At 32.2% G+C, this 11,289-nt stretch overlaps 1 protein-coding gene across 2 annotated transcripts; it reads left to right on the top strand.

The window, feature by feature from the left end:
- Positions 1-2,715: 2,715 nt before the first annotated feature.
- Positions 2,716-6,828, top strand: LOC101211085. 2 transcript variants are annotated; one of them, XM_031881567.1, is made up of 10 exons: positions 2,716-2,907; positions 3,937-4,006; positions 4,125-4,236; positions 4,439-4,649; positions 4,771-4,875; positions 5,003-5,131; positions 5,407-5,456; positions 5,546-5,643; positions 5,775-6,059; positions 6,145-6,828. In XM_031881567.1, the coding sequence occupies exons 2-10, from the start codon at positions 3,959-3,961 to the stop codon at positions 6,640-6,642; spliced, it is 1,536 nt and encodes a 511-aa protein (XP_031737427.1). In that variant the 5' UTR covers positions 2,716-2,907; positions 3,937-3,958; the 3' UTR covers positions 6,643-6,828. The 2 variants fall into 2 exon arrangements, with proteins under 2 accessions (XP_031737427.1, XP_011648641.1); XM_011650339.2 differs by having other exon boundaries at positions 2,717-2,907; positions 4,427-4,649.
- The last annotated feature ends 4,461 nt before the right edge of the window (positions 6,829-11,289 follow it).

Raw genomic sequence — 11,289 nt, 5'->3', positions numbered from 1 at the left:
ATGATGTTGAGAGAAGTGAAGTAGAACGATAACGTCTAAAGTGACGACGATCAAATCTTGAAGCCAAAATGACTTTTTGTGTTATTCAATAAAACATGGATTTACCATTTAAGGGTGCGCATGATAGACCAAACAATTGAGTCGATCGGCCAAACTAAATTCGGTGTCGGTTTGATAAATTTCAAAATCAAGAAAATTCAAAAAAAATATCTCAAATAGTTAAATTGATTGTCCGACTGACATTTACTCATAAATGGTCGATGTTGATTTGAACATTTACTAAACTCATCATAGTCGGTTAAGTAGCGATTTGGTCGGAAAATCGACTTTGAATGACTAATGATCACCCTATTACCATCTGGCCCCTAATCGACCAATTTAACAGTAAAGTCATTCGTCACATATAAAAGCCAACTCATCATTCCATAAAAAAATCAACGGACTCCAAATGGTATAGACAAAAGATGTTATTTTTGAAAGGTTCAAGGACCAAAACAACTATTTTAAATATTTTAGAGACAAAAGTAGAAAAACATGGCAAGTTTAGGGCCAAAAGTAGGATTTAAACATATTTTTTAAAATTTAAAGTCATTCTTTTAAAAAAAAAAAAAAACTTAGTGTAATGATTTATTAGTCATAATTTCTAAAATAAAGAGAGATAAAAAAACTAAAACTAAAACTTGTGAGGCATAACACATGAGATGACAATATAGTTTATAAGACAAAATAGAAATTGATGATATTTAAGAAGAAAAATAACATGATTGTTTGGAAACAAATCCATCCATTCAAAGATACACTAATTTATTGTGTAACCACTTCAACTCGAAATAGTTTGAAATAAATAAAGAAAACGTGGTTGTTATTTATATCTAAAGTATACATCAGGTTTATGTAATAAATTTTTACCATTTTGATTTGAATAACTATGATAAAACAAATGCAGACCACACTCATGCAAGTAATATATCACTTTATAGTTACAAATGAAAAAAAATTAAAACTATACAGCCTAAACCAATATTTTAACCTAACATTAAGATAATGAACTAAAAGTTAAAATCTATTAAAATTAGATAGTTAAAAATACACTAGTCAACTCCGAAGACATATGCAAATTAGGCTAGTCGATTTAAGTATGATTGATTTTAGGAAAAACCACATGTCTAGTCCTCAAGTTTTGATCTCGAGTTTTAAAAATGGACATTTTTAGTCCTAGACCTTATTTGGTCATTGAGTTTTCAAAATATATAATTTTAGTCCAAAAGGTTTACAAAATAAGTTTATAAGGTCATATAAGTATTTTATGTTTGATTTTTTAAAAATAATAAAATAGGAGATACGATTAAGTTATTCGTCTAATTTAAAATGTCATAGGATTATTTAAAATAAAAGTGTAAAGTTATTTAGAAATCTTTTAAACTTATTTTTTTAAAAATATATTAAATACTTGGACATTCACGAGTCTATTCTTATAAACCCGAAGACTAAAAATGTTTATTGTTTAAAACTCAATGACTAGACACACGTGTTCATCAAAACCTAAAAACTAAAACGATAATTTTCACTCGTTTTTATTAACATCCATCTTTGTCCTCCTTACCTCCGTGTTTTTCTAATAAAGTATTTGCTTTTTTCCTTTTTGAAAAAAGAGGGGATTTTCAGGAATAATAATAAAAAAAAAACTATTCACTCAACGAAAAAAACAGAAAAAAAGGTCAACAACTCGTTAGTATAAATAGTTGGTATGTTTTGTCATTTTTTACCATTTGCATAGACAAACTCGTGATAAAATGTTAAAAGAAAGAAAGTGACAAAAACTCATTGCACTTGATTGAGTTTTTGTCTTTTTCTTTTTTCACTGAGAGTAAATAGTTTGTATATTTTGTCAAAATTTTTCAATTTACATAGACAAACTCTCAATCACATATTAAAAGAGAACTGTAAAAAATAACAAATTTGATAAAATATTTATAAACTGTAGAAAAATTTCAGATTCTATGAATAATAAAAACATTTAGTAGACATTTATAACCTCCTATTATTGTTATTGATATCGAATGACAGAAGTCTATGTGTTTCCAATAAAATGAAACAAAATTTAATAAATATTTTAGTTTATTTTGTTATTTTTATAAATGATCCGTATTAAAACGGCATTCTAACTAAAATATATATATATATATTATATATATATATATATATATATATATATATATTTCTAAATTATTATTTGGAGTGGATCTTGAATTTGGCTTTAAGTTATTATGATAGTATCCATCCACTTCCACAAAACCCGCTGCAAAAGAAATCTCCTCTCAGTCAAAAATCTCCACCTGTTACCTCCATACTCAAAAGCAGGGCATTAAGACACCACACCATTATGCAAAATTAATTAATCAATTCTCTTCCATCGACCTTTTAATCAAAATCCAAATTCTGGGTTTTTCTCATAAACTCAAAATCAACAATACCCATCTCTCCAATTTTGCAGATTCGTCCAAATCTTTTGGAATTTTATTCGAATCGCACTTGCCCACATCCCATTGGATGCCTTTGATCCAAACACTCTTTCGTGGGACCAACGATGATTCGAAAAATTAAAGCTACTGGATAAAGATCATCCAATTCTTCATTCCTTCCTCATGACTTTTCTCTTTCTATCGGTTTCATTTCGATTTTCCTTTTTTTTTTTCACTTTTTATCACTTCCAATTCTCTTTTTCCTTCTTCTTCTTCTTTCCCTTTGCGTGTTCTTTCGTTTTCAGCTCATCAGCGTCGGAAAAGAAAAGAAAAAGAAAATGCTGCTCTTTCACTCTTTCTATTTAAGTTTTTGGGTCGATTTCGTCTTTGAAGAATGATCTGATTCCATTTTCGCCTTTGATCGTTCTTCAGAATTGCTTCCCTAGTAAGTGCTTCCTTCTTTCGAGGTTTTTTTTTTAATTGCTTTGTTAGTTTTGTTGAACTCTCTTTTTCATTCGGTTTTGTATGAATTTTCTGTTTTTATTTTCTTTGATGTTCTTATTTACTAGAAGGGTCTTGAATGAATACCAAAGTAGATTTCGGAGTTCTTAATCTTATAAAAAGAATCATGAGATTGATTTAAGAAATTTAAAGCAATCTGTACTGTTAAAGTCAGCTAAGAACTAGAAAGACAACAATCCGCCTGAGAAATGCGATAGATCCAAACGGGAAAAATTCTCCCACCACACTTGAGAACAAACCCAGCTAATCACCCATTAGACCAAATGGTGAGCCACCTGATTCTGTGACTGACCCATATGTCGAAATTGCCTCACATTTACGCCCACGCTCTCACTGACCTCGAGAATCTACTCCACAAGGGACCTTACATTAGTCAAATCTATCACTTTCTGCCTTCACCAATTCTAGAGCAGTCAGGTTATCAGACTCCACGAATAGTTATAATAGTTTGAGATTGAAGTGTAAATTATTTTAGTTCGAGAAGAAAATAATAAACAGTAAAGAATAAAAAAACGATAGATGTAAAATAGTAAAAACTGAAGCGAGGGGTTTTAAAGAGTAAACGGTTTTAAGTAGTGTTTACTGTAGATAATTGGAACCTTTTAAGTAGTATTTATTGCGGTAAAATGTGATTATAGTTTTAAATAGTCCTTGTCCCAAGTGTTCCCTTAGAAGCAATGACCTTCAACCCATCCACTGTGGCCCAAACCTCCAATGGCTGTGGATCACACTTCTCACAAACGTTTCAGCATCCTGCACCTCGGAGCTTTCCCTCATGGTCTTGTACTTTCAAATTTAGTCATTATTAGTGTTATGCTCACATTAGCAGTATTTTGTTGCTAAACCTTTACTGTGTGATGGAGATATCAATATTGTATGGTAATGTTGTGAATTCTTCTGCTTCAACTCATAGCTTCCTAGTTTCTATCTGATTTGTGAAATTATGGACCAGAATCTCAGAACTTGAAGATTGGATGGGAGATGCACAAACTCAGAATGACTCGTACGAGATTGCTTCCACGGTAAGTAACTTTGCAATTCAGTTTCGAATTCGTACAGTGTGTGTGATTAGTTTTATGTAACTTGCCGATTCCATAAGGAAGCCTGGCCTTCATGTCTCATATTTCTAATTCGTCTCAGGCACATGGTGATACTCTTCAAATTTTCAGTATTGTATCACCAATGGATGAGATTCTTACTCATCTCTTGGCATTGACCAGTTACGTAACTCGTCGATTCGTCAGATTTATCGGTAAGGTTTGTTAGTTTGAGTATGTGCCATCACTTAGTTTCTTGTTTCTCTTGTCTTTCATGATTTTATCCTAATGGTAAAGATGGACTCTGCATTATCCCAAGTGTTGTACTTTAACCATTTCAATATGTTTTTAGTTGTTTGATGTCCATATTTTGAGGATATAACAACTGTTTGCTGCATGTGGCAGAGGATCTTATAGCCAGAGATGTCGACAGATTTCTCACCAACCATATCATCGTTCCACAAGGAGTTTGTTCGAGTTATTCTGGTCAGAATAGGCAAAGGTCTGTTTCAGAGGGTTCATCATCTTCCATTGTGGCCTCCGATTCAAGGAATGGTCTGCTCGTAGATAGAACATCATATGTAGAAACTATTTATAGTTACGAGGTTGCATCTCCCATTTTTGAAGGGTAAGTGATATATATATATACATATACTTGTAAGTTTTGATCTCAGAACTTCTTGTTCAAACATATTCTGTCCAGGGACTTTTTTTTTCTATTTTTCTTAGCTACTTTTTTTTTTATGTAGGTTGATGCTCCCATTATACGGTTTACAATTTGTTCAAAAATTAGCATCATGCTCCTTGAGAAATTGTTTCTCGTGCATTCAATGTGTCGAACTCTGCCTTTACAAGTATGAACACATATTTTTGAACTTATGCTTTTTTTCTCATGAACCAATGACTGATAGTATATTTTATGTTCTTTAATTGCTTTCAACTTGAATCAATCTTAACTGACTACTTTCTTTTTCGATACAGTATAATGTGTAGAATTAGAAAAACCTTGCTTGGTTCTTCGAATGATATTGGATGGCTGCAAACCACTCCTGGCATGCCTCCTGTTGTTGATGGAACAGCAAGATTCTTGGAACTACTCTCTGATATAAGGTTATAATCTTCCCAAACTTAGTACAATATAATACATTTGTTTTAATCTGGTAGATTTAATTCATACCCTCCACAATCTGCTGACGTATTCCTTGGCTGAACGAATACCCTAATTATTGACTTTCGAGTTAGTCATAATGGCGATTATTTGATGATGTTAATTTGTAATCGCATTTCTTTCTTGAACTATGATGTCTATTCTCCTTTTGTATTCAAGATTTCTCAAACTTGAAAGTTTATTTATTAATCCTACTCCATCCATTTCGATAATTTAGGAACGGAGAGCATAGACTACCCAACTCATTTGTTTATTTACTGATTCCAGGTAGAAGAAAAACCTGATTTGTTTTAGTAATCATTTTGATGTATTTCTTTCACTATCTCCAATCCGTAATGGAAATTTTGACTTCTCAGGTCTGTTTAGCAATCATGGTCCCTTGTATTTTGTGGGAACCAAGAAATTTTTTTCAAAGATGGGCCTTACTTGCCATATTGCAAAAATTCACAGTGAGGTAATAGATTATCTCTCTTCTGTCAGTATGTTTGACGAATGAATGGCATTAACCATAGCCTTCTCATCCCTTGGTCTATGGTTTTGTTTCCAAATTATAGTTTTATTTGAATTCCTTTTCTGTGCTTGAAGGCGTCTGTTGAACACAATGCCTGGGAGTTAAAAGAATATGTCGAGGAGCTTTACTGGGGCTCGGGCAAGCGAGTGATGCTACTCGGCCATAGCAAGGGTGGGGTTGATGCTGCTGCTGCATTATCAATCTACTGCAATGAGTTAAAAGACAAAGTTGCTGGCTTGGCTTTGGTACAAAGTCCATACGGTGGAACTCCATTGGCTTCGGATTTTCTTCGTGACGGGCAGATCGCTGACAAAGAAACGCGGAAGATCATGGAGTTATTGATATGCAAGATTATTAAGGTTACCATTTTATTTTACATGTTAATATGCAAGATCATTAAGGTTACATTTTCTTAATTGGAATCCTTGGTTTGTTTATTTGTAGGGGGACATTCGAGCATTGGAGGATCTAACGTACGATAAGCGGAAAGAGTTCATCATGAACCACAACCTCCCCGAGAATGTACCAATACTTTCCTTCCACTCCGAAGCACAGGTTGCACCAGGAGTTCTTGCTACAATGACTCATATAGCTCATGCCGAGCTACCTTGGCTACCTCTTCCAAGATCATGGACAGAATCCGACACAGTGGTACAGGGCGGGCGGCGTGTTCCCGTGGTGATTCCCCTTTCTGCTGTCATGGCATTGTGTGCTCTTCATTTGCAGCTTCGATATGGGGAGAAGAGCGACGGATTGGTGACATGTCGTGACGCAGAAGTTCCTGGCTCCGTTGTCGTGAGACCGAACCAGAAGCTTGATCACGGGTGGATGGTTTACTCTTCCAGGAAGAAGAGTACAGGTGATCCTGATGCTTGTGAGATGTGTGAAGCAATCTTGACATTGCTTGTGGAGCTTGGGATGGGAATGAAACAAGTAAAATAGTTGATGCCTTTCTTGTAATTATTCGAAAACCTAAATCCAAATTCGTCCATTGGAAAATTTTCCGGGTGCTCTTCAACATTGAAAGCCGACCGTATTTTTCATACGACGGGTCGGCTGAGAGATTTGGATTTCGGAAATCAAATGTGACTTAATTTTATTTTTGAACGACATGCAGTTTTGCTTTTTTCTTTTTTCTTTTTAAATACAATCATTTAGTAAAAAAATTATCAAAAATATAATATTTGACTAACTATTACACAATTTTATTTTAGGAAATGTAAATAGTTTGTATATTTTTCTATGTTTAAAAGATTCCATGACATTGATATTTTCTTTTAAAGAGCAACCTTCTCTTTTTACTTTGCTGTAAAATTTTAAACTCACAATTCATATTACAAAACAAATATTTACATATGCTTTGAATTTTCTTGTGATATATATAAACATATATCAATTTTGCATATAAGAATTTAACGATAGAAATGGATTTACCACAATTATTTAGTTACCTAATTGAAAATCAATTCTAAATATAGGAAAATTTTATACAAAACATAAATTTGATTGTTAAATAGCTAATTGTATCTTACAATTTGACTATGAAGATGTTAAAAAATGTATTGGTTTAATGGATGTAAGAGTAACAGAGTCTCTTGATTCAACATATTAAAAGTATTCAAGTTATATATTTGACTCAATAATTATTGCAACGGTTTTAACGATGAAACCATTCAATTCCCTTTCAAAATTGCAACATCGTAATGCCCTTTTCTATGGTTTTTCAACCAACAATTAAGTTCTAACGTTGTTTTCATTATTGTTTATCATTTATTTCATCATATTACGAATGAATTTCAACCTAACAAAAACTAAAGATAAAGATAAAATTTAATCTACTTCATACAAGGTAACTAAAACTTATGACTTTTTTCCGCTATTCTAATTTTGATTACTTTGACATCAAAATCACTTTACTTTATTTAATTTGCATGTCCTTTTTTCTCTTCTCCACACAAATGTTGTATTATTGTCACGTAAATATTATGCACGTTTTCTTCAATTCAAAATTTGATATCAGTTATTCATAGTGTAAATTTCCAAAATGACATGGTGTCAACTAGTTATAAATGTATTGACATGTTGTTTTCAAAATAGACCCTTTACATTTTAGCCCCAGACTCCTTTTTCATTTATCTTTTTGTAGAAAACCCCTTGGATTTACTTTAATTCACCATCGTTTTCAACTTTTTGTGTTTAATAAGTAGGAAAAATATAATACAAAGAAGAATAAAAGAATATGAAACACGCTACTGTATTAGGCTATTAGCTATACGACAAAGGATTTTTCTTTTAAAATTGTGGGACTGATTGAAAGAAGCATACACCTACCCATAAATTTCATTATTATCTGCACCAATGATGAACGTTTGGTTGAGAATAAAATCCTTTAAATAAATTGCAAAAATCAATTCTAAAATTTCTATAATAACGACAAGCACCCTTCCAAATTTAGAAAAATAATTCATAATGTATTGAAAATAAAATCATATATGATTTTATAAAATACACTTTCTTTATCCCACTTTATGGAAAACGGGTTTTAAACACTTAGAATGTTTGGTTATATTTTTTTTATAAGTGTTGATATAGGGACATTTTTAAATATAATAAAAAATGTTAAAATATTTATAAACTATGACAAATATTTTAATTCTATCGATGATAGAAACTGATAAACTTCTATTACTGTCACCGATAGAAACATATAAGTGTTTATCAATGTCTATTATTCATAAAATCGAAAAATTTGCTATATTTTGTCAAATTTATCATTTTTTTTTACCATTCCTCCTTTATCTACATAACTTTGTTTAAAAACATATTTTCTCAAATTTTGGTTTAATTCATTTAAAAAAAAAAAAATGCATTTTGAAAGTTGCCAAACGCTTCAACTTTTTATAAAAAATGATTTTTTACTCACCCAGAATCACCATTAGTTATGTCTAATATCCAACAGGGTGAATTCGTAATCCAACTATGATCACCATCATTGAAAGTGGAAGAACAAAAAATGTTCACATGATATTAATAAAAACCCCACAACACAGCGACCTATACAGTGAACAATCTATGGGCATTTTTGTAAAGTAAACAAACCCCAATCCACTAGAAACCGCACAAATTTCATCCATTGCAGTCTTAACCTTAGTAAAATCAGAAGATCAATAGCAATTATTGATCGAGTTGATCCCCTCCATAGGCTTAGCACAACTCACTTGCTAAGTACTCTTCTACTTCTAATAAACCCTTTGAACCATATAGTGGTTGTTATTTATTTGATTGACAAACCCAATTTTACTATTTATTTTCAAAAGAAATAATGATCACTATGTATGGTTGTTGTTTATATTTTGTTATCTCATTAATTAAACAAACATATGGAACCCACTAGCAAGGTAAAACGTGGGCAGATTGTTGTAGCAAGCAACAAAAGGACAAATGACCCACTGAATTGATCTCTCATGGATGGGCCCATGCGAAGAAATACGGGCCCACAACAAATTGTTCGCCATTAAGCCCAACAACTGAATTATGTTGAGAGTCCAAGACATTAAATCGAGGTAGACCCATGGGCCCTCGGCCCACGAAATACTTCAATCACCGGAAAGGAATGCTGGCGATGGCACAAAAACGACGGTTCAACGTTCAATAGGAAGGAAGGAGACCAATACCACGGAGGATTGGAACTACACATAGAAATAACATTGTTCTTAACTGTTTCAACAACAAAAAAGGAAGAAGAAAAACATTGTTCTTAATTTGTTTATTTTGAAAAGAAGAAAAAAACAAAGGAAAAGAGAAACCGTGGAGTAAAATGTTCACCGACGCATTACTTATTTTTTAGGAGTGAGTATATATGATAGACTAAAAGTCATGCCGACTACTTGAATCAAAGTTTGTTGGTCATAAAGAAAGAGGAATCAATTGGTGTTGGTTTGAAAAAATCCAAATATAATGTTAAAAGTTAATCGATCGACCGACTTGTACTCCTCAACAATAAGTGATCGAGACCAATTTAAACATTTACTAAATTGACTGTAATTGATCTTGGTGGTGGTTATGTCGAAAAACCAACTCCAACTAACCATTGCACCCCCTAGTTTCAGTCATATAGTTTTAGGCCCTAACCAACATAAACTATCAGTAGCATGAATGGATTAAATTCCACCACTACGAGGCAAAGGAATTGCTACCACATTATGGTTCATGCTAACATGCAAGGGTTTGCTACCCTAAACCCTCCATGGAATACCCTAGAACCTATCAATGTTAGAGAAACCAACATCTTAGTCCATTGCACTAGTGATAAAATAGCTCCAAAAACCTTTTATAATGTTAAGACTTTTACCTCCAAACTTCTTCAAATGAATTAATTTAGACTTTTAGGCAAATCAATTTCCTTTAAGAACTAACTATGCATTTACTTAATCTTCAACGTAAGTCAACACAAATTTGAAAATCAATAAATAGAAGTTAATCGCAGTAAAAGATGTTGGTTATTACGAAAATGTTGAAAGTGTTATAGGATCCTAATTTCCTGGTATTTAGGTTTTCATTAGGTAGCAAAATTATGTTTCTAAAGACATAGCAAATATGCCCTTATATTGGCTTCACCTTCATGTGCTTATTGATATAGATAATTTGAGTGTAGCCTAAAAGGCTAGGCAAAAAATAGTGTGTTGAAATTGAATTTTTTTTTAAAAAATATAATTCTTGCACGTGTGAATTTGATAATTACCTTTATTAAATGAGCCATGTGTGTTTGATGTTAGATAAAAAGACAAAAGAAAACGATCATAAGTAGGAATTATTGAAAAAAAATGATATTGAAATAAATATTCCAACAGTTAAGTAGCTCGATTAGTTAATTAATTAGTAGGATCACATCACAGGAAGAGTCAAAAGAATAAAGTCTTAAATTTGAATTATTTGTTTTTTTTTTTACTTTTTAAAATTTGGATACATATTATATTTTTAAAAAAACTTATTTATTTAGTAAAATAAAATAACACATTTGATATATTGATTACCATATTTAGTCCATACATCCATAATTGTTCAATTAAAATTTTGATACCAATATCAACATTGTTATTTTTAATTGAAAATTTCGATACAGTTAGACATTGATATCGTTATGTTTTGGTTGAAAATTTTGATAAAGACACTAACATTGTTGTTTGACGTCAACAAAATTTGGTTAGTTTCAAATTCGATCAGATGTGCTGTGAATTTTCTAAGCTCTTCTTAGTTGTTATGCTGTCATCTAAACTTCACTGAAGCTCTCTCCGCATAGGTCTTCTAAGCTCTCTCCAATAGGTCGTCTGAACTTCACTAGACTCTTCGTATGGATTCGTTGAGCTTCCACTAGATTCCTCCAAGCTCTACATGGCTCCTTCAGACTATCATAAGCCCATGGCTCATATATGAGCTCCACACTTAGACTCCATTAAACTCTCAAAGGGTCCCTTTGCAGGTCTTCGAAAAGCTTCGACTATCGAGCTCACTGGTATTAAGTTGCCTTAGCCATCTCCCTGAGTGGGCTAAATCCACCCGTAGAAAAGTTTTTGTGTTATTCTAAATGAA

Source organism: Cucumis sativus, chromosome 2 (genome assembly GCF_000004075.3).
Source record: "Cucumis sativus cultivar 9930 chromosome 2, Cucumber_9930_V3, whole genome shotgun sequence".
NCBI classification, from domain to species: domain Eukaryota; kingdom Viridiplantae; phylum Streptophyta; class Magnoliopsida; order Cucurbitales; family Cucurbitaceae; genus Cucumis; species Cucumis sativus.
This window is presented reverse-complemented; position numbering and strand designations above follow the sequence as displayed.